Consider the following 24,814-nt stretch of genomic DNA (forward strand, 5'->3'; position numbering starts at 1 on the left):
GCACCAATTGCTGCTTCATGAGCCTTGAGTAGAACCTCGTAAGCGTTACCCTGCGTTGGAGTAGAATCAATTAGAAAAGTCCTGGCAATATTTGAACAGTAGCTGTTATACCGAGATCCAATGGCACAAATGATCACACTGGCAGAATCGTAGTACAGATACTCGTCATCACTTGATGCACTAGGTCTGAGATCAAAATTCCCACCACTCTGAAAGATTGGAGGGTAACAGATATCTACATTTTCAGCCTTCAGTTTCACCTTAACTCCAGTAGGATCCAGTATGGCCTTCTCAGTGTCATCCATTATTGAAGAATGTGCGACTTTTTTCTCCTCATCAATGATCTTTTCTAGTTTTGGAACCACAAAATTCTTCATCACACTAGCAGTCAAATATGCAGCTTTTTTCACATTTGTGATCTCATGACCCTCCTTAACAGCAAAAAGGTCAGACAACCCATTGGTTATATCACCAAGCTGAAGGTTCGAATTCTTTAGCTTCTCAGCCCATTTCTCCAATAGTTTACCCTCTGGGATCTCTTTTGCTATATATCCAACAACAGGATTATCATGACCTTCCAGCTTTGATTGCGCACGGATGGTACGGAATATAGCATCCATTTGTGCAGTCCCATCATAATTCAAAATTTCTTTGGAGATAAATTCAGAACTTCTCTGGATTTCTCTACTACTCTGTTCTCTCTCCCTCTCTCTAATTTTATAAACACACTTGTGTGCTTGTTTTTATGGAATTTGTTCTGGTATTGTCATAATCAATTTAATGGGTATGTCAGTGAATGAGAGTGAGAGTGGAGGCAATGGTTCATGGTTGATAAATTCTGAAGTCGGAGACCAAACACATGCACAAGTGAAGGAGGTTAAAATAGGTTTTTTTTCTTTTTCTGTTTTTAAAAATTCTCCACCTTCTTAGTAGTAGAATTTCTCAAATTTCTCTGGATTCAACCCAGAGAAATTTTAATTTTCTCTGGATTCAAGCTTCCAAGAGTTTTTGGCAATGGAACTGAATTTTCTCTGGGTTGAGAATTTTCTCTGGATTCAACCCAGAGAAAATTCAAATTTCTCTGGATTCAAGCTTCCAAGAGTATTTGGCAATGGAACTGAATTTTCTCTGGGTTGAGAATTTTCTCTGGATTGAGAATTTCTCTGGTAATTTAGCTCACAAAACGTCTATTTCGATTATTTTTTTTCATTTGAACTGAATTTTAGGTCAAATATTCAAAGAAACTAAATGCAAATTCAAAGAAACTAAATGCAAATTCAATGTACACTCCCAACTCAAGCACAAAATAATTAACAAATCAACTTGGTTGTTAACCACAACTTTACATTTTATTTTGGGCAGAGTACAAGAACAAGCAAAAGCATCAAACTGATAGTTTACAGAGAAACAAACTAAAGAAGAAGAAAGCTTGAGCAAGAAGTGTTGATCATGGCAGAAGGTGAAGACGAAGCTCCAGATATCAAGTCAACTCTTATGCTGATTGTTCTCATACTCATCATGGTGATCATGTGCATGCCACCTTCAAGGCAACGAGCTGTGTCCGTATACCGTTGCTGTTGAGAGATTTTATCTCTGCAACTCATGTTTTTCATTTTCTCGTTCTTTAGTTTCTAGAACTGTACACCTCATTTTAGCTAGAATGAGAGGTAAATTTTAGACAGAATTGAATTTTCTCTGGTTTGGACCAGAGAATTTCTCTGGATTGAATTTTCTCTGGGTTGAATTTTCTCTGGATCGAATTTTCTCTGGGACTGAAATTTCTCTGGATTGATGTTGAGGGACCTTAGACATCATGAAAATAGTTGATGTCCTTTATACTATAAAATCATAATATCAGGGACCTTAAAAAAAATACCCCTTAAATATATTGATTACACATTAAAAGCCTAGCAATCACCCATTACATAATCATCATCCAAATACATAATAAAAATTAATTTGGAAAAATAAATAAATAAATAAATAAATGCGTAAAAGATTTATCAATTTTACATAATTTTATCTTTGGTGGGTAGAAATAATTTTTAAAATTCAAAAATATTATTTTGACATTTATTTGTGAAGTTAGTTTATATTTTATCAAATTGACGACTTTGTCCTTGAAATTAAGCAATAATATATTCAATTGTCATTATTTGAAACAAGATTCAAAATTCAGGATCAAATGTGTCGTCACAATTGAAAAGTCAAGAACTAAAGTGACACAAGCTCCAAACTATAGAGACTATTAGTGTAATTCGCCCTAAATCTTATATTATAAAAAATTAATAAAATAGAAAACCTAAATCAATAAAAAAAAAAAATAGGAAACATAATCATTGTAAGATATATTATGTTAAACCAAACTGTTTTTAATTAACTATTATTTCCGAAATAAAAATATTATTTCTAAAAAATCACATTCAATTGAATTTTTTAAGATATATAGCATGATCTTAAAAGAGTAATGACACATAATAATAACTCAAGCAATTAACACACATGAAATAAGAAATAAGTCTTCTTCTTCTTCTTTTTTTTTTTTTTTCTTTTTTTTTTTCTTTCTTCTTCTTCTTTTATTACTTTCATTGATGAAAATAAATATCAATCCCGGAAAGATTGAAATATTAAACAAATGAATTTTTTTAATTCATATTGTGTAAAATGACATTTTTAAAGAGTACTATTCTTCTTGGAGAGTTCAACATCCGAAATCTCAGCTGGCGTGTCATCATCTTCATCCCAATTGGTCGTTTTGTAATAGGTTGCATACAGTATGAGTTGAATTGCACCAGATAGTGTTCCCAAACCATTGGGAATCTATACCAAAAACAAAACCAAAAAAAAAACAAAAAACAAAAACAAAAACAAAATAGAAAAATGGTACATTTTAGTGTTTATTAGATGAGTAAATTGAGCATGATAGTGATGATTAGATGCAAACTATAGCTAGTTAATAATGGGAAGCACCAAGAAACTCTGAAAAATAAAAGGAAAAGGAATTAAGAGAAAACGGGAAGGAAAATTATACCTATACTCGCTGTAGTCTATTATGTCAATTTGGTGTTTTAGTTCTAATTACATCTACTTTATTATTGAATTTTCATATTTTGTCAAGGGCTACTTTGGGAAGTAATCACTAGTTGATTTTTTGGCTTATTATGAAAAAATGTGCAAAAAGTAAAGAGATGGTGTGATCCAAATAAGCTAATAAACCAATAAACTGGCTTACAAGCTTATTCCTAAGTAAGGCCTAATTGATAATGCCCATTTAGAAATTAAACTTGAGTCAATGGCCAAAATAGTTTATTCACTTTTTTCAAAGGAATTGAGTCCAACTTAAAATGTTCGATTCCTTTTTTAATGAATCATTTCACCATTTATTAATTTCTTGACGTATGTTATCAACTTGACTAGGTTGGCAAAATGTAAAAAATTAAAAGGGAAAATTGTTACAATTAAAACTATATGGATCGAATTAATAATTGACTTTCGTTGATAAAATAATAGTGATCAAATTGACATAATAGACAAATTACAGTAATCATAAGTATAATTTGTCCCCCAAAAAAATTACTTCAGCGGCACAGATTTGGCAAAATCAAATCTGACACCATTTAGTAATTAGAAAGTAACCCACAAATTTATAACCACATTTTGTTTTTCCAGAATAATTGACAAGTTTTTGCTCCTTAGAAAACCATTTAAAGTAATCGAAAATGTTCACAAGGGGAATTAATAATAGTTATGGCATTACTATACCTAATTGTGAAAAAAAAATGCTCCACTTGAGTATGGATGCAAGATGAACCCAAATTGTTCTAGGATCCAAATTTTCTTGGTAACCAAACAGAACATTGAAGTAAAATTAAGATGACATTGATTCCCCTCCTCAGATAATTTATAGAAATGAATTCATCCACCAAGGATCCTCTAGAGTGTTTTTTTCCTAAAGTTTCCTAAAGTGGTGTATTGTGCTGTTGAGATTTAATGCTGAAAAATTGATGTGACTTGTCATTAAATCTCAACCACACAATGCACCACTTTAGAAAACTTTAGGAAAAAAAAACTCTAGAGGATCCTTGCTCGAATTCATCAAAATCAACAATTAATATAACGTACATACATGGAATCACTAATTGAACTAAAAGAAAATATTTACTCACCGCGATGTAAGGATCGAACTTAAGGAGTGCATAAACTAACCACACACAACCATTGGCAAAGTTAGCGACTGACAAAAAGAATGGCATGTATTTTACACTCTTTGTTTGGATGACTAGTTTCTGTCCCAAAAAAAATATATATAAATATATAACTTCAATAAATAGCAAACAAATATGAATACTTGTGTGTATAAATTAGTAATATAAGAGGAAAATAATACACGTACCATGACTGTCAACGGTGCAGTGTACATAACTATATTGAAGACGAGACACAATATCCCAATAAGCATTGATCTTGCTTGGGTGGTATGCAAAAATGTCATGGTGATGAAGAATATAAAAACAACAAAAATTATTTCCAAGAAAAGAGCAAGAATAATCTTCCGCTGAAAATACAATTTAAACACACAAACAAAGAGAAACAAAAATCCATTAGTGCAAAGAACTAGCTAGAGAAACTAAAGTGGAAAAAAAAAAAAAAAAAAAAAAAGATTGATCAATTGTAATGTCTAGTATTTACGTACGCGCTTTTGCCAATCAGAGTAGGTGATGAAGATGAGGACATAGGCAAGCTCAATGACCAACCCTGTACCATTGATTGTGATGACAAGAAGGCTATCAGGATGGACGAAGGGAAGGCCATAGATCACCCATAGGGCACAATTCAGCACGGTGGCAACGTAGGGGTCCGCCTTGAACTCTTGCACTGATTTTGCTTTGATTATCTTAAAGATTGTCGGGCTGTGAATTAATCGATTTTGTTACAATGAGAATTTTCACAAGAATTGTGTTAATTCCATGCACAATTCAAAGCTATATATATATGCAATTCTTTAAATAAAAAAAAAAAAAAACTAACATGATGGTTGTACGGCTACAAATATAGTAATTTTTTAAAATAATGCATAGAAAACAGTGCTCCTAGCACTGCATTTTGTGAATTTCCTATATAAAAAATTGTGAAAATTTATCGATGTATAAAAAAATTTGTGCAAATTCATCAAGAACTGGTTAATTATATATTTCCCCATGCATAATTCAAAGCATGGAAATTCTAGAAAAAAATACTAATATGATAGCAGTAATGCACATATATATATATATATATATATATTTTTAGAATAGTGCACAGAAAGCAGTGTTATGTATTGTTTTGAATTTTTTTTTTGTATTCATTGATGTAATGGAAGAGAAAAGATTTTAGGTGTTTGGCAAGTGGGTTGGGGCTAAAATAGCCACAAAAGACAAAACAGGCTATTTTAGCCCCAACAAACAAAACATCACATCCAACCCATAATCATTACACTCTTCTCTCACAAAAAAAAGCCAAAAAGCCAAAAAGCCAAAAAGTCCTTCCCAAACCAAGCTTTTTAGCCCAGGCTAAAATAGCCAAAAAAGTCAAAAAGCCAAAAAGCCAACCCACTTCCCAAACGGAGGCTTAAAAATTCTTGTTGAAGGGCATTCCAAAGGAGGACAATTTTGAAATTGAAATATAATGAAAAATGATTTTTTTTTTTTTAATTTATTTTTTTAAACAATAGGGAAGGTTTTGTTTGAACGGAACAATAGGGAAGGTTGGTGTACACATGTTTACATGAAAGAGAAACTTACACTGGTGAGAGAAAGAGGAAGAACGATATGACATTTCCTGTATGAACATTGGAATATGTGTTAACAAATAGAGGATTGAAATGAGCCCTACAATGTATATCAAACTAACAATTTCAATCACATGCAACCCTATGTCATATATAAAGAGTCGAACAGACTGAAAGAACAAAGTGTATGAAGACAATACAAAAATAATGGGATGACAAAACTTAAATCCAGAATCTTCTAAAACCATTTCTTTAATAACAAGTTAGATCAAGAAGGATATAATTCAATGTATCTCATTTACATTCATATAAATTATTGAGGAAAAAAATGATAAACCAAAGTAAATTATTGAATGAATATATAGATATGTAATTGAAGAATGACAAAAGTGTGATCATTGCTTGTATTAGGACTAACCAATGATTCCAACAGTCGTTCTTATTGTCTCTGGTTCCATCTTTGAACAAAATAGATGAAGAAGAAGAAGAGAAAAATTAAATAATAATAATAATAATAATAATAATAATAATAATAATAATAATAATGAGAAGAAGAAGTAAATAATAATAAGGATAAGAAGAAGTAGAAAACTATGAATGATATATATACATATTGAGATTTGTCAAGAGATTGGTTGTGATTAAGTCCTACAAATGCATTGAACAAAGAACTCTGTCTATATTTGGGTATAATTTTTCTCTATTTAGATAATTTTTTGGTGTATTATTAGAAAAATTTATCTATTTTGGAACAAATTTTCTGTAGAGATTAGAATTTTCATTTGGATATTATCCACAAAGAATGTGTATATTTGGATAAACTTTTTTAATATTAGAATTTTTTGTTTGGATATTATTGGGCTCGGATCATCTGTCCTAAAAAATAGATATTGCGTTTGTTTTCTACAAAGCCAGACTCGCTCTCTTCAATAAGATTTCTCTACAATTGTAAAATTTAGAAACCAGTACAACACATCTTTTCTTTAAGTTGTCTCTTTCACGATACAACTAGACAATTCATCATATGACTCAAATCAACTCTGCACAAACAATTAAGTCCAAAGTTTCACTCACAATTTAATTTTCTTTAAATTAAAACTAATTAAAAAATAAATTATGTGATTATGAGTGCATAGGATAAGAGAAAAACACTTTTATATTCAAGATCAACTTGTTATTAAATAAGTCAAACTTAAACATACTTTAAAACTCATTAAAATTTTAAATTAAATTTAAACAAATTACTACTTGACTCAATAAATTTATATAAATTATATATAAATAAAAAAGCTATTCAAGCTTGACTAATATTCAACTTGTTAAAAGCCCATTTCAGATTGATTAATTATATAAACAAGCGAAATTTAAACACATTTTGAATCTCGTTAACCTTTAGCCATGGTTAAATAATTTAGGGCAAATTACATATACCTCCCTCGAGATTTAGCTAAATTACAGATATCCCCTTGAGATTTCAAAAATTACAAATACCCCCCTAAAGTTTATATTTTCATAACAAATTGCCTCCTGACGTTTATATTTTCATAACAAATTGTCCCCTAATTTGTTATGAAAATATAACCTTCAGAGGGTATCTATAATTTCTCAAACCTCAAGAGGGTATCTGTAATTTTGTTAAACCTCGAGGGGGCTATATGTAATTTGCCCAATAATTTAATACTCGATGGACTTGACTCAACAAATTTACATGCATTTGATGGGGGTGATTCTATTTGTACCCAACAAATCATTCAATATACCTAATTTCTTTGCACTCTCTATTAAATTATTTAGGATTATAATTTACTCTCAGTACATCCTACGTGTTTTTCACAAATTACCCTTCAAGATAAAACCATAATTTATGGTACACCAAAATAATAAACAAATCAAAAATCCTAAATTACACCATTTAAAAAAAAATTAAAAACCCTTAAATAGATTTCTTAAACAAATCTTCCATGCTTGTGCAACCTCTTTAACACCCCTGCCTTGTTGAAATCTCTCAGCATCAATAAAAAGGTAAATGGGTATAAAAAAATAAAAAAATAAAAAATAAAAAATAAAAAGGTAGATGAAATGTTGTTTTGAGTTTCCATTACCAAACAATACACATCCAACATAATCAACATCACAATTGATTTTCATTCAGCATATTGATAAACAAAGAAAAGGAAACATAAAGATAATGAGTGAATCGTTTACTAATCAATCAAGCAGCAAACTTTGGTCTCTTTCTGTGCTTCTCAACCATCTTTTCAGGCTAATCCTTTTTAGCCCAAACAATCTGAATACATAATTAGATGATAGACTGTTTCAAATTTTTTTTTTTATTATTATTCTTATTTATTGTTTGATTTTATTCAAAAAAAAAAATTATTTGCAAATAACAACACAATAAAAAAACAATGATGTTGATGACAATGGTGAGGAAGAAGATGAACAAAAAATAATTGGAACTTTAGAAATAATATGAAGAATACAAATGAGTGATTAGGGTGTACCACGAAAAAAATAAAATATTGTATTTTAAGGTTTAATAATTATTGTTTTTATTAATAAATTTACATTAGGACATAATCGAAATTAAAATTTCAAAATTTTAGTTGACCGTACGGAATTAGTATTTGGGTGCAAAAAAATCACACATTTGATGGGCTTTAGGTAATACCAGTTCCAAATAATGTGTCTTGGGCCAAATTTTGTGCGTAGTGGACTGCTTAGTTACTTCCCGAGAAATTGGGCCTTACTGATTTGTTGTTGGACTCACAAAATGGACTTTGCAACAATCACCTCTCAGAAATTTAAAATAGTCTTTCAAAGTACTGATTTAAATAAAAAATTTGCAGAACAAATCATGCAAATTCATTTATTTATTTCACTCATCATGTATGTCACAAATTTGTCAAATTTTACAATCATTTAAAAAGGGTTTGATTTCTTTCAAATTGGCCATTTCAACTCAAGAGATGTCACAACCCAAATCTATCATATAGGTTTAGTGTCGTAATCGGCCAGTAATTCGAAATTACTAAAGGCCTGCTTTACAGTAATACAGTAAACAGAGCTGGCGGAAGCCAATAAAGAATACAATGTATTGTTCAATGAGTTGTGAGAACTTAAATGAACTAAACAAACTCTTATATTAAGTCCATGTCAATACATATGTACAAAACATAACATAACTTAGGGAATTAAATCTCATTATCAAAAGTCATAAACACTAAGCCCAGGTCATAGCACCGTTACTATCACGAATGAGCATCCACTATCGTCTCTCTTCTTCTTGTAAGGTGAAAGTTGTCAGTAAAACTTTTTGTGCCTCCAAACACGGAAAAACTTTAAACAACTTTTCGATTTCCAAAATCTACGCCTCGGTTTTCAAAGGCTCAATACCTCCCTGAAAAGTCGGTGGCTTTATTTTGTTGAATTTTTGGGTTAGAGCTATGATATCATCATTGTTTGGCTCAGCTTGCACTGGTGACGGAGGAGGAGGTGAGAGCTGTTGATTCTGTTGTTGTTGTCTCAGTGATTTTGTCAAAAGTTCAACCATTCTTTCCAATTGTTCAATTCTTGCATCTGATAATTCAGTTCCATTTGTATTTCTTGTTCTCTCCATTGGTTTATATAAATTATAGTAATAATAAACATGTGAAAGATGGTTCTCATATTCATGTTATCATATATTCACATAAAGGAAATGTCCTAATTTCCTTTCTAAGACATCCTATACCTCATTTGGACGCGTGTGTATGGTATACCTTGTGCTCTGATACCACTCTGTCACGATCCAAACCCGCATCTATAGGTTTTGCGTCAGAATCTGCTAGTAATCCGAGATTACCAAAGACCTGCTTTACAGTAATGCAGTAAACGGGGCTGGCGGAAGCCAATAAATAATATAATGTATCGTCCAATGAGCTGTGAGGACTTAAATAAACTAAACAAACTCTTATATTAAGTCCATGTCAATACATATACAAAACATAACATAACCTAGGAAATTAAATCCTATTATTAAAAGTTATAAACAAAAACTTCATAACATTAGTTCACATTTACAAATGGGCGAATTTTGAACCACCCAAAAGCCCTAACACATAACGGTTTGGAACCTCGTAGTGAGGCACGGTAGTTGGCTTGACAAAATGGGGATTAGGTCGATGCCGCTAAGTCCGACCCGGTGCTTGATCACCTACATAGATATAATAAACAATGAGCTAGAGCCCAATAAATAACAATTATGTAAAGGGGTTATGAATGATGTCCTTACAGTAATTGAAATAATCAATTTCATCAGTAAATCATTTTCTTAGTTAGTATCTCATAATATATCAGTCATTCTGAATCATAGCAGTCATACGTGGTATATCTAATAGCATAACAGTACAGTAGGTCTTAAAGACCAAATCAATCATGTATGATGGTCATCAACACAGTAAACAGTAGTTCCAAAGATTAGAACTAACAAAGATTTCTATAACAGTAAAAATAATAGTAAACAATAGCAGTAATAGTTACTATGGATGCCACGAACACGGTTTATAAAATAGGACAATCATTCATTTAGTAAACAGTACCATTTCAGAGACAGTGCAATTTATCAACCAGAAAATAATTATAATTGAACATAGCTTTACAACGTTGTTACTCACAGTTGGCTCCCTGAAACATGTGACTAAGATGCGGCGTCCGACCTACATAACCAAGTTCAAGAACAATAACTCAAATTTATATTAAATTCGTTCAATTGGTCATATACCTATTCGATGTTTATTCATTCGATTAGTCTTATCCGTTCTTTATTCTCTTTTATGTCCATGAAATGCATATGAATGTAAAATACATGCGAAAACCATGCTAACGAAGGCCTAGAAGTTTGAAAAATATAGTGAAAATGAAACCGGGACCAACTTGAACATGCGGGCACTGACCACACGTGTGGAATTGCCACTGCACATGCACCTCGCACGTGCAATTAAAGCAGTGTGTAGGCTTATTTCTATCCTGTTTTCTGCACGTGCGGGGCCCCAAGCCGCACGTGCGGTGCTGGGTAATGTTGAGTCTGAAAATTGCTCTTGTTTGTAGACCTTCATTTCCTCAAAATCTAACTTCATTTCCACATAATTCAACCCAAATACCCATAAATATAACCTTGAACTTGAATTTCTAATCATCAAACACAAATCACAGCTTTAAAAACAAATTCATTTAGCCAATTCAAAATCAAATTCTTTGGAAAAAATTGTAGGATCATGGATTATTAATTTAAGAGCTTCAATTTAAACCCTTCTATAGAAATTCCTTTGAAATCTTGAGAGGCCATGCTAGAATTTAAGTGTATGAAAACAAATTTCCATGAAATCATGCCACGCATGTTGCTATATTAAGCTAATTTCTTCAATTCATCCCTTTTGAACTTATGTGGTTTCATAACACCATTTTACACCCTTAAACTCCTAATTATGAATGATCTCCTCTTTAATTCAACTCAAATTCTGAAGGATTATGAGTTTAACTCAAATTCATGAAATAAGAAAAGAATTCCTACCTTAGGTGATTAAATTGTTGAAGCTTATTTGGTTCCTTTCAATCTTCTTTGGTGAGCTCTCTAGAGTTTTCTCTTATTCTCTCAACTTTTGTCTCCAACATTCTCCTCTCTCTCTCTCTCTCTCTCTCTCTCTCTCTCTCTCTCTCTCTCTTATTATTTGATGAATAGCTTAGGAAATATAATTAAGCTCTAATCTTCCTAAACCTTAATTAATTATGAGGTTAAACTAATTTAAAACAAATTCATCCAAATTAAATTAATCCTCATCATAGCCTAGTTTAATCTAAACTACACTAAACTTAATTATACCAATGTGGATTAGGCTCTAATTACCCATCCCATTATTTACTTCTAATTTGTTTAAATTACTAATTTAGGCAGGTTCATTTTATATCTACACATATCTATTCACAATAGCACATTGCATCTCACATATGACACTTAATTAACACACAAATACATGATCAACATTAATCACATAATTAGCTTAATTAATTAAGGAGGTGATTCTCACAAGAGAGTGTTTGAGTTTAGTGGGCCCATTTTAGGATTAATTTCGGTGATTCAAACTATTCACTTTTTAAGATTCATTGAGTAAAATATTCATGCAAAAAATTAAAATGATTGGATATCGGTAATTATATTTTTGAATCATATTTATATTATAAAAAATAAATAATTATTCTTGAAACTATATTTGTCGTCTATTTTTTTAAAAACAAATCTGATTCAAACATGCAACTATCAATATCCAATCATCTTGATTTTTTTGCATGCATATTGTATTCAACAAGTCTTAAAAATTGAACGGTTCACCGAAATCTATCCCAAAATGGGTCTTGAGATGACAATTTGAGAGAAAACAATCCCATTTAAGAAGCTCATTTTTTTTTTTTTTTTCTCTTGGAAAAGGGCCAGCTCCCAAAGTTTATTTATGAGAATTCAGGAATGTATGTTTACTGTATTAAATGAGAGATAATCTTGCGTTTGGTTGTGGGATAAGTGTTGAGAAGATAAAGGCTATCCCAATATCAATGAGATAAATTAGGAAATAGATATGCATTGTATTTACTGTAAATCTTTAAGATACCTATTGTAGATGGGATTCCTAGGATGTCACTTGTATAAAACTGTATACTCAGATTCAATATTTATTCAAGGCAGAATATTTTCTCCTCTATTTCACATGATATCAGAGCAGGTTTAAAAAGCTAGCTTTTTCTGCTTCTTTTCACCATTTTCCACCATCACGGTAAACGAAAGGGGTTCGAATGAAGGTCAATCAACTGCCGTCACCGACACCGCAAATCTTTTTTTCTCTCCATCATTCTGATCATCCTGGAATGGTGCTCGTTTCTAAGCCTCTTAATGGGGATAATTCCTCAACTTGGTCTCGAGCTATGACCATATCTTTGAATGCCAAATCCAAATTGGGCTTTATTGATGGAACCATAGCCATGCCAGCTGCCACCACTAAACCAGACGACCATGCATCATGGAGACGATGCAATGATACGATCTTATCTTAGATCCTCAATTCTCTCGCACCAGATCTTGCCGACAGTGTCATTTATTCAACCACTGCCCAGGAGGTATGGAACGACCTTCGGGATCGTTTTTCTTAAAGCAATGCCCCTCATATTTTTCAGATTGAGAGGGACATCACTTGTCTTACCCAAGATCAAATGAGCGTTGCAGCTTACTACACCAAACTGAAAGGATTATGGGATGAACTCGGCTTCTATAATGCCACCGTTTGCTCTTGTGGGGCAGATCATAAGCGTCGCAAATTGATGCAATTTCTCATGAGACTCAATGAGTCATACAACGCAATCCGAGGGAAAATCCTTTTGATGGATCCTCTGCCTGACGTCACCAAGGCCTACTCCTCCATTGTACAAGAAGAAAAATAATGCAGTGTAGGCACTGCACGTGAGACAACGGAGATCGCAGCTATGGTTGTTCGCATGGATAACCAGACCACAGCCATGGTAGTTCACAGGGATAATAGTAACTCACTTAATCGCAAGCCATTACATTGCTCTTACTACGATCAAGATCATCATGTGCGAGAAACTTGTTGGAAATTGAATAGGTATCCGCCAATACATCCACGCCATAAATCAAACAAACCCACTCCAGGAGGTACTTGTTTCAAACCCAACACTAGTACTCAGCCTTCGGCAAATACTGTCACGGAGGACTCTACGATGCGAGAGATGCCGTCAGCTATAAATGGACTTTCAGATTTGCAATTCCAGCAAATATTATCTATCGTAAATGGTTAAGGACCCCCTTAGGCCAACGTTGTTGGTACTGCTGTAGGTTTGTCACACGTACCATTGTACACTCATCGATTCATTATCGATAGTGGTGTCACTGACCATATTACTTCATCTCCAAATTTACTTGTCAACAGTTGTAAGAATACTTCTTTGCTGCTGGTTATCATGCCAAGCGAAGAACAGGCTCCGATTCTCTCCACTGGAACTTTACCCCTGAACTCAGTATTGTCTTTAAAAAATGTGCTTGGCGTGCCATCTTTTAAGGTGGATTTGATGTCTGTGAGTCAAGTTACAAGAAGTTTAAATTGCTCCGTAACTTTTTTTCCTTCCTGGTGTATTTTGTAGGACTTGACGACGAAGAGGACGATTGGTTTAGGTAAAGAACGCAACGAACTTTATTACTTGGTTGCCTTAACATCAGACACACCAGCTCCTAGCCGATCCTTAGCAACCAAGTCTTCAGAACCGCCTATGCGTCCATCCTGTTCTCATGTCCTCTCCTCTACTGACTTGTGGCATCGCCGATTGGGACATTTATCTTCCGCTCGTTTAGATTTTATGGCCAGGCATTTGTTAAATTTTTCTTTTCAGTCAAGTAATCTTTGAGATGTTTGTGCACTTGCCAAACAGCGTCGGCTTCCATTTTCTGTTAGTTCTATTTTGTCTATTCGGCCTTTTGAATTAATTTATTGTGATATTTGGGGTCCATATCGAACTGCTTCCCTTTCTGGTGCAAAATTTTTTCTGACTATTGTGGATGACTATTCTAGACTCACCTGGGTCTTTTTTATGCACAACAAAAGTGTCACTCAACACTTACTTGCTAATTTTTTTTCCTTTGTCAAAACCCAATTCAGTGCCTCTATCACTAATATTCAGGCTGATAATGGACTTGAATTCTATGCTATGTGGGATTTTTTTAAACAACAGGCCGCCCATTACTAGTGTTCTTGTGTCTCTACTCCTCAACAAAATGGGGTGGTCGAACGTAAACACGGCCATATTCTTGCGTCGGCTCACGCCCTTCGTTTGCAGTTTCATCTTCCTGTCCATTTTTGGGCTGAATGTGTCCTCACTGCTGTCTATCTAATCAATCGTTTGCCCACACCATTTCTTTCTCGTCACATACCTTATAAACACCTCTATGGCAAGGTCCCTTCCTATCCTCACTTTCAGGTTTTTGGATGTCTTGCCTATGCCACCACTGTGAATGTTCCTCATAAGTTTGCTCCTCGAGCCACCCGTTATGTCTTTCTTGGTTACCCATATGGCCAGAAAGCTTACAAGCTCTTTGAGCTTACCACCCATCGAGTCTTCACTAGTCGTGACTTTGTTTTTCATGAACATGTTTTCCCTTTTGAGACGCTTTCCTTTTCACCTTCCCTCCCTCCTTCTGCCACCGTCCTCCCTCTTTCTGTGTCCGATCTTTTTTCTTCAGTCTTTTTTCCCCTGACCTACTTCTCCACCCTCTTGTTACCGCTCCAGAACAGCCCCTTTCCAGTCCCGATCTACCCAGTCCCACTCATGCTCCTCTCTTACGTCGTTCTCACCGTTCTCATGCTCTTTCACTAGCTTTACGTGATTATGTTTGCAACCAAGTCACCACTACCCTCCCATTGTCATCTTTGTCATCTGGTCCACACAAAGGTACACGGTATCCTCTTAGCAATTTTCTTTCTTATCATCATTACTCTTTATAGCATCGTTCCTTTGTTGCTACTATTAGTCAGAATGTTGAACCTTTTTCTTATGATGAGGCTACTTCTCATTCTTACTGGCTTGCCGCCATGCAATCTGAATTGGTTGCTTTGGACGCTAACAACACTTGGTCTCTCACTTCTCTTCCCCGTGGCAAACAGCCTATTGGTTGTCATTGGGTTTATAAGATCAAACGGCACTCGGATGGCACCATCGAGCGTTAAAAAGCTCGTCTCGTTGCCAAGGGTTACACATAGCTGGAAGGTATCGATTATCACGACACTTTTTCTCCCACTGCTAAGATGATTACCGTCCGTTGTTCATTAGCTCTGGCTGTTGCCCAAAATTGGTCTCTTCATCAACTGGATGTCCACAATGCTTTTCTTCATGGTGATCTCTATGAGGAAATTTATATGTCTCCGCCTCCTGGTCTTCTGCAACAGGGGGAGCATCTGGTATGTCGCCTCAACAAGTCCTTGTATGGTTTAAAGCAAGCTTCTCGTCAATGGTTTGCCAAATTCTCTATAGCTATTCATGCTGCTGGTTTTGTTCAATCCAAAACAGATTACTCTTTGTTTACATGTCGAAATGGCAAATCCTTTACAGCATTGTTGATATATGTTGATGACATTCTTATTATGGGTAATGATCTCACTGCTATATTTGCTCTTAAGCAATTTTTACACAGTCATTTTTGGATTAAAGATTTGGGTAATTTGAAGTATTTTCTGGGCATTGAAATCTCTTGTTCAAAGAAAGGCATCTCTATATCACAATGCAAATACGCTTTGCATATTCTAAAGGATGGTGGATTATTGGGAGCTAAACCTGTCAACTTTCCCATGGAGCAAAACATCAAACTCCCGGATAAAGGTGCATTACTTAGAGATCTATCTCCATATAGGCGGCTTGTTGGACGCCTAATTTATTTGACTATTACCCGGCCAGATATCACTTATTCAGTGTATGTGTTAAGCAAATTCATACATGCACCACGCAAACCGCATATGGACGCTGCCTTACGTGTGTTGCGTTATTTGAAGAGCAGTCCAGGCCAGGGTTTGTTCTTCTCTTCTCAGAATGATTTTTCTTTGCGATCTTTTTCAGATTCAGATTGGGGTGGTTGTCCAATGTCGCATAGATCCACTACGAGTTACTGTGTCTTTTTGGGATCTTCTCTTATTTTAGACAAAGAGGCAGAAAACGGTATCCCTCTCCTCAGCAGAAGCCGAATATAGAGCCATGGCAGGTACATGTTGTGAATTATCTTGGCTACGCTCATTGTTGAAAGACTTGCGAATATTGCATCCAAAATCGGCATTATTATATTGTGATAGCAAAACAGCCCTGCATACTGCAGCCAATCCAATTTTTCATGAAAGAACCCGATACATAGAGATGGATTGTCATTTCATTCGAGACAAAATACAAGACGGCTCAATTATAACCGAACACGTTGCTTCGGAAAAACAGCTTGCGAATGTATTCACCAAGCCATTGGGAAAGAAAGCTTTCTCAACCATGATACACATGTTGGGAGTTCTTGACCTTCACTCTCTAACTTGAGGGGGAGTGTTGAGAAGATAAAGGCTATCCCAATATCAATGAGATAAACTAGGAAATAGTTATGCATTGTATTTACTGTAAATCTTTAAGATACCTATTATAGATGGGATTCCTAGGATGTCACTTGTATAAAGCTATATACTCAGATTTAAGATTTATTTAAGGTAGAATATTTTCTCCTCTATTTCACAAGAAGGCTAGATTATAAGTGGAGGAACATCATGTTTTTTTAACAAGATATAATCAAATGTCTTCTCTATGTACTACTTCCTCTCAATTTGATGAAGGCTTTTTAGTTTTTTCATTTTTAAAAAGATTGTGGACATTTGCACGTTGTTATCAATCATTTGTGATGCTAGAACATTTCTTTAGACAAATCATGCAATTTCATTTTCTTTCTTGGACATTCATATACATCCCACAAATTTTTCAAACTTTACAATCATATGCAGACGAATTTTATTAAAAATAACAATTTTTTTTCTTTATTAATATAAATTTTTATATTTTGGTCCAATTGTCAGCATTGCATGTTGTTACAATCACTGGTGTACTACCACATCATTTGTCCAGACTTTAAATTTAATTAGGGTTGAGCAAGAAATCCGTATAATCTGTAATCCGATCCGGCCTAATCCAATCCGGTAGGATTGGATTGATTTTTTGAATCCGTGGTTCGGTTCCGGATTAGGAATTTGATAATCCGTAGGTCACGGATCGGTTCCGGATTGGAACTGATCCGGACTATATACATTTAAGTCTATATGTATACCATGTACCCTCACACATAATATAATTTCGTGTTTTATATAAAGTTCAAGACTAGCCCTAATTCACTCTACACGCCGCTCAGCAGCTCACTCACTGCCTTAGTGCCTCTCACACTCTTATTTCTCTCTTCTCTTTCTTATTCATCTCCGATCATGCATCTCAGACGCCGTTTACTCAGTCACTGCCTCTCACACTCTCATCTCTCTCTTTTGGTACTCTCTCCAACCTCACGCCACTCACTTACTACCTCTCACACTCTTATCTCTCTCTCTCTCTCTCTCTCTCTCTCTCTCTCAGATCCTCCATCTCAAATCAGATCATCTATCTCAGATTGGTATCTGTAGCTCTCTCTCTCTCTTGGTGAGCTCCCCACCTCTCTCTCTCTCTCTCTATATATATATATATATGTATATTATATTTTCTTTTGTGGATTTCTTCTGTAACCCGCTTGTTGATTTTTTCAGCCTCTGATTTGTTACATTTGATAACTCATATATATTTTTTTTGTGGGTTTCATTTGTGTTTTGCTTCTTTTTGCATTGTAGTCTTAGATTTATGTTTTGTTTTCTTTATAATTCTGTTTTTTGCATTACTCTTAGATTAATATTATATTTGTGTATGTTCTGTTGGATTGCCCTGTTTTTTAAGCCATAATTGATAACTTTGCTCATATATGATCTGTTTGATTTCATCTCAGATCATTACTTTTTTCCCCTGTTTATGGAGTTTGTTAATGTGTATCCAGAATATCAGTAATGTGTATCCATGATGTGCTGCATTCATGTTTTTTTTTTTCCCTTTGCGTAATGTATATCCAGTTTTAGGATAACTCTGCTATGGTGGTTATGTTTTAAAAAAATTAAAATGTTCTATATTTTTGTTGTTATTTAATTATGTGAATCCGTGGTCATAAACCGATCCAATCCGTGTTTATACGGATTGGTTCCACGATTTAAATGGATTGGATTGGTTCTAATTTTTCAGGAACCGTAGATAACGGATTGGTCTTGGTTTTACCCCAATCCGAACCAATTCAGACTATGCTCACCCCTAAATTTAATTCTTTGATGTTTATCAATTTTTTTATATGGATTACCAACTTAAAAGTTTCATGAATAATGCATAAATTATGTTCAAATAGATGAGTCTCATATGTGTAGTTATTTACATTTATTGAGATAATATATAATCAGAGAGAATATGAAAGGGGTTATTTTTTGCTTGTTTAATCCAAAATTACCAAAATAAAGATTAGTTGTTGCTTAATTCAATTCAAATTTACTAAAACAAAGTTTAATTATTCTTTGAGACTCCAGCTTCGTGATATGCACGCGCAAGATGCGATTGAATTTTTTAGCAAAATCAAAACTTGCCAAGTCCATTTTCGTAATTTGATTTAAGCCATTTAGTGGTGATCCGTGCATGCATGAGGGTCATTTTTATACTGTATAGCTATGACCCGATATCATTTTATGAATTAAAAATATTTTTTTTCCTATTTACTTCTTATATGATGTGATAAAAATAAATAATTTATTTTTAAAATACAGTTATTCTAACTATACCTGTTACACAAAATAGAACAAGTCAAATTGGTTTATTCAAAAAATAGGTATATAGGCTTCGTTTGAGAAGAATGGATTGGATGGATTTGGGATTATTTTAGTTATAAAAAAGCAAAATAAAATTTTTAACTTAATAAGATAAAATATCACATCCAATCCATAATCATTATATTCTTTCACAAAAAGTCAAAAATATAAAAAAAATTCTTCTCAAACGAGACTTTTTAATCCCAAATTAAAATAGTCAAAAAATTAACCTACTACCTAAACGAATCCATAATATTATTAAAAAAAAATGTAGAACTAATTGATGAGGGAGTGCTAAGCAGTCATCTCTGTTATTCTCTGCTATGAGCTGGCAAATTGCACAAGAAAAACATTGTTTAATTTTACAATTCCGATTCGTAGCTCAAATCTTGTGGCTCGAGAGTGGCTCGAATTTGGTTTTCTATCCTCTGCGGGCGTGTGCTTGAATTGAATGAAGTATCAGAGCCAAGCATCATATTTGGCGGCAAAACACTAGAAAAAGAACGAAAAAAAAGAGGAGTCTTGACTGGTATCATTCGTGAGAGGAGCGATGTATCATTCGTAACCTAGCAGCACTGTACATTTTCGATCTGGGTTGCTGTTGCTGCCGTGGGTGCCGGAAGCTACTGCTGTTGTGTCATCCACAGTTAAAGAAAAGGAGTCTTGACTGGTATTTTTGTTTCCCTTTTCAGTTCTTTGCTCGTCATTTGAATCTCCTTGTACTGTATTTTTGTTTCCCTTTTGTGCAAATCCACTCCGTTTCTCTGCAAATCCACTCTGTTTCTCTGCTCGTCATTTTCGTTTATATATATGATTCGGTTCAAGTCACTCAAATATATATCATGCCCATAGAAACAGATTCGTTTGGTTGTGACTTGAATCTGTTTGGTTCAAGTCACTCAAATATTGATTATTTGAGAGTGAGTTGGTTCAAGTTCTAACTTCTGTTTGGTTCAATAATTATTTGAAAATTCAAGTTACAAGGTTGGAAGCCATCTGTAGAAATGGGTAGTGGCTCGGAGATTTTTGAGGCCTTAAGCCAAACAGGAAAATGGGCATTTGACAATAAGAATTTTTTTTTGAGATTTTTTGGCCTAAAGGTCAAGCCGCCTCTAGAAGTTAGAACTAGAGTAGTATCGTGTGACCACTATAAGTCAGCTCAGGTTCTCTTTCTGAATCAGATTCACTTCCAATGTGGAGCACACTACTCTATATCATATCAGTCTTTCCAGGCTTACTATTTCAAAAATGAACTCTTTTCCATGTTGGGCTTGCTAATTTCTCTAGTCAAGGTGGGAAGCCATGAAATATGCCAGTAAATCTAACATGTATATTCGCATATATATATTAGATTCATCCCACATATATCCATAATTTGAAATCAATCTTTTACTTCAAGAAGTATAAGAAAGTTTTCAAATCCTGTAGGTCACATATTTGAACTGTTATATTGAAATTGTACCATTTTCTTGTATAGTATTAGAGAATAATTGTTATGATAAATACAAGAATAGTTTTAATACTTTGCATGTCTCCTTATTTGAATAATTTTCTTAAGTTAGCTTCACATGTCTCCTTACTTGATTCCATAGCATTAGATAAAGATAATTGTTTGTAAGATAATTGTTTTGTACTCTAAAATTTTGTATTCTATTTAACTTTGAAGGTACAATGGATATTGATTCGAACAATAATTTTTTCAATGGGAGTGACGAAGTTGAAGAAAAAGATAACAGTCTTTAATTTAATGAGTGTGAAGATGACGAAGTTGAAGAAGAAGAAGTTGAAGAACCTAAGAAGGGAATGTATTTTAGCTCAAAGGAAGAGGTGTACGCATTTTATGCAGAATATGCCAAACACTCGGGATTTGCTATAGCTTATAAATCACAAAATTTAACATGTGATGGGGAAGTTAAGTACTTTGGAATTGAATGTACTAGGGCGCGGAACAGAACAAAAAGATCAGAAATAAATCCCTTGGAACCATCTTTGTTATCAAGAAATGAGTGTAAAGCAAAGGTAAGAGCCAGTCTACAAAAGGATAGAACATATAAGTTAACCACAGTTGTGCTTGAGCACACTCATGGTTTGGTTGCGACTGACTCACGGCATTTTGCAATGAATAAGAGGATTGTTGAGCCGGTGAAGAGGAGATTAGAAGTTAACGATGCAGCAAGAATTGGTGTGGCTAAGAATTTTCATTCCATAGTTGTTGAAGCGGGGGGATATGAGGCATTAACGTTTGATGAATGAGATGCAAGGAATTATATCAACAATGCTAGAATGTTGAGACTTGGGGTAGGAGACGCCGAATCAATTACACATTATTTTCATAAAATGCAACAACAAAATTCAAACTTTTATTCGGCAATTGACCTTGATGAAGATGGTCGCATGCGCAACTTGTTCTAGGCAGATGCAAGGAGTAGGGCGGCTTACAAAGCATTTGGGGATGTTGTCTCTTTTGACACAACCTATTTGACAAACAAATATGACATGCCATTTGCTCCGTTTGTAGGATATATCACCATGGACAACCAATTTTGTTCGGTTGTGGGTTGTTAAGTAATGAGAACACGGAGACTTTTGTTTGGCTATTCAAAGAATGGTTAAGTTGCATGTCAGATGCTCCCCCAAAAGCGATAATAACTGACCAGTGCAGAGCTATGCAAAATGCCATAGAAATTGTCTTCCCAGAGGCTTGGCATTGTTGGTGTTTATGGCATATTATGAAGAAAATTCCCGAGAAATTGAAAGGATATTCACAATACGAGTCCATTAAGGTTGCTTTCAGTAATGTAGTTTATGACTCATTCACAATAGATGAATTTGAGGATTACTGGGAAGTAATGATTGAAAATTTCAATTTGAATGATAACGAGTGGTTGGGGGTATTACACTGTGAGAGACATAGGTGGATTCCTGCCTATGTTAAAGACATATTTTGGGCTGGCATGTCAACTACACAACGAAGTGAGAGTATGAATGCATTCTTTGATGGATATGTGAACTCCAAGACAACGTTGAAGCAATTTGTTGAGCAGTATGACAATGCGTTGAGAAGTAAGGTAGAGAAGGAGACAAGCAGATTTTAAGTCTCGTAACAAATTGTATGATTGCTTAACGGTGTATCGTTTTGAGAAGCAATTTCGTGCAGCTTACACTAATTCCAAATTTAAATAAGTTCAAGTAGAACTGAAGCGTCTAGTGTATTGTCATGCAAATCTTATCAAACAAGAGGGAGCAGTTTCTACCTATCATGTGAGGGAGGCTATTGTTCTGGGTGAGGGGATAAAGAAAGTGGAATTTGTTGTGTACTTTAATTCAACTGAATGTGAGCTCCAATGTATGTGTCGATTGTTTGAGTTTAGAGGTATTATGTGTGCACATTCACTTTCTGTGCTCATTGAGAGATCCATATATGAGGTGCCAACTAAATACATTGTTTCAAGATGGAGAAAAGACTTGGAAAGAGGCTACACATGCATTCCAACCACATATACTAACTTTGGCTCTTCTCTACATCCAAAGTTGCATGATAACTATCACAACACGTTAGATGAGATCCTAGATTTTGCTACCAATGATGATGCTAAACACAAAGTGATTCGACTTAGGTTGATGAAAATCAAGGATGAAGTGAGAACAGTTCAATCAAGTAGTGCGAGCAATGTGCCATGTACTAGTACTTTACCACCTTCAAGTAGTACTTTACCACCTTCCCATACTTCACCAAAAAGTCCGCCTTGTATCAATACTACAAAAGAAAGCATGACTCACAACGTACGAAGTCCTTTGGTTGCTCGCCGAAGAGGCCGTTCATGTACGAAATAAAAGGTTAGCAAGGTTGATGCAATAGTCAATCGGTTGAAGGAAAAGAATAAGAAGGTGCATCAAGGTGAACCTCGTAAGTTAAGCTTTCCTTGTATGTGAGTCGTGCAACACACTATGTATGAACCGGTACGTGTTAAATATGAAGGTTGTTTGGGGTTTTTTATTTTGGCTTCTAATTTTACTGCTTGAAATTAGTAATTTACTTGTGTTACTATTTCATCATTAGGTGCCGCCAAGTTAATATTACTATCGTCCTTCTATGGATGCCATAGTAGATCCTTTCCTTGTCCCGGTAAGTGTTCAATGGACTCAATATATTCCACTTTGTTTGTGGAATTTTGTTTTTATTATTTACTTTATTTTTACAGGCACCAGTTACCACAAGTGGGGACGATATTAGGAGCACATCTCACCAAGAAGCTGGAATGGTCAACAATATTAGCAGTGAAAGATCGATAGTACCGTCATATTTTGTTGACTTGAACATCGACGGGGATCCGAATCTCCCATTTCTTTTTTAGTTTCGAAGTGGTAATTGTACGTGAATTTCATTTGTAAACTTCAGATTATTCACTTGAATGTCCCATATGTTTGAGTTCAATGAAGTGAATGTCCCATATTTTTTAGTTGAATGATTTGGAAATTTTTTGTTATTCTTAGAAATGGTTCTGTAGTGCTTGAATGAATATGTTGTTAGAAATTTTTTGTTATTCCAACCATATGTTATTCTTAGAAATTTTTTGTTATTTTTTGAGTTGAATGAATATATTGCTGATGAAGTCAACTCTGCAAATCTGATCTAATTGAATGAAATCTGTTAGCAATGGTCTCTACAAATCTGGTTTATATCTGGCTGCCCAAATCTACCCTATGTTGTTCTGTTCTGAGTTGCTGATCTGGTCTACTCTTGGAGGTGAATCTGTTATGATCTGTTCTGCATTGGCTGATCTGATCTAATCTGGTCTACTCTTGGAGGTAATTGCTGGTTTATTTGCTGATCTGTTCTGCATTGGTTGATCTGATCTGATCTGCTGATCTGATTTGAGTTTATTTGCTGATCTGATCTGAGTTGCTCAAATGGGAATTGGCTGATTTGATCTGCATTGGCAATTGTAGCCATGTCAAGTTCGCATGATCGTTCAAATAGCTAATGGTAATTTCTTGGTACCAGAAAGGCTGTGGATGAACCTTCTTTATTGGGTCTTGTCTGGAACTTCCCCATAACATTCAATTTAGGGTTTTAGGGGCTTTTCACTAAGAAAATGTATGGTGTGCCCACCCTTGAATGTTATCAGGTTCTTTATCTAACCTAGGTCTTGTTTTATTTCCCAGCCCCAAGTTAACTTCCATATGGATAGCCTTATTTCACCTAATAACTTGAAAGAACTAGGTAAAATTCATTTTTTATTGAGCTGGTGCTGGCATTTGCCAAACCACTTTTTAGCAATCTGAGCTAAGTTCTTTTGCAAGTTTGGATTTTATAATTGAGTTGTTGAGAAGATCAACAAGCTTGATCTATCCTGCAGCTATTGAAATTCCCATGGCAGTATAACAGAATGCTGGTCCTTGTTGCAATCCCACTTTATTTATTTTGTAGATGATTGTTCATTTGTTCTAGGATTTTCTTGAATCCTTCAACCTGATTATCTATCATAAATCCAATTTGATAGACCATCACTGATAAGGCAAATAAACTGAAATGGGAATTGGCTGATCTGATTTGTATTGGCTAATCTGATCTGTTCATTTG

General features: G+C 34.4%; 1 protein-coding gene and 1 long non-coding RNA gene across 5 annotated transcripts; one reads left to right on the forward strand and one right to left on the reverse strand.

Annotated features, from left to right (window-relative positions):
• Positions 1-2,673: 2,673 nt before the first annotated feature.
• On the reverse strand, positions 2,674-6,225 carry LOC114318477 (bidirectional sugar transporter SWEET5). The gene is made up of 6 exons (XM_028265374.2): positions 6,186-6,225; positions 5,781-5,817; positions 4,694-4,910; positions 4,394-4,555; positions 4,167-4,286; positions 2,674-2,820 (listed from the first exon to the last, which is right to left on the reverse strand). Exons 1-6 carry the CDS (start codon positions 6,223-6,225, stop codon positions 2,674-2,676), a joined length of 723 nt encoding a protein of 240 aa, XP_028121175.2.
• Positions 6,226-17,721: 11,496 nt separating this feature from the next.
• Positions 17,722-23,929, forward strand: LOC114318478 (uncharacterized). 4 transcript variants are annotated; one of them, XR_014327646.1, is made up of 4 exons: positions 17,722-17,998; positions 19,612-23,190; positions 23,291-23,356; positions 23,433-23,907. It is a non-coding gene; the product is annotated as an uncharacterized LOC114318478 (long non-coding RNA). The 4 variants fall into 4 exon arrangements; XR_014327648.1 differs by having other exon boundaries at positions 20,897-23,190; positions 23,433-23,829; XR_014327647.1 differs by lacking the exon at positions 17,722-17,998 and having other exon boundaries at positions 18,044-19,900; positions 20,897-23,190; positions 23,433-23,829.
• Positions 23,930-24,814: the final 885 nt, after the last annotated feature.

The sequence above is a fragment of the Camellia sinensis genome, chromosome 4 (assembly GCF_055761805.1).
Source record: "Camellia sinensis isolate YWXY chromosome 4, ASM5576180v1, whole genome shotgun sequence".
NCBI lineage: Eukaryota > Viridiplantae > Streptophyta > Magnoliopsida > Ericales > Theaceae > Camellia > Camellia sinensis.

Excerpts from the sequence above, each read along its gene's own strand:
- LOC114318477 (XM_028265374.2), bottom strand. The coding sequence starts at position 6,225 with ATGGAACCAGAGACAATAAGAACGACTGTTGGAATCATTG. Across the intron at positions 5,818-6,185 it reads AACGACTGTTGGAATCATTG|GAAATGTCATATCGTTCTTC; the intron begins GTTAGTCCTAAT and ends ATGTTCATACAG. Across the intron at positions 2,821-4,166 it reads AGTTCGATCCTTACATCGCG|ATTCCCAATGGTTTGGGAAC; the intron begins GTGAGTAAATAT and ends TTTTTGGTATAG.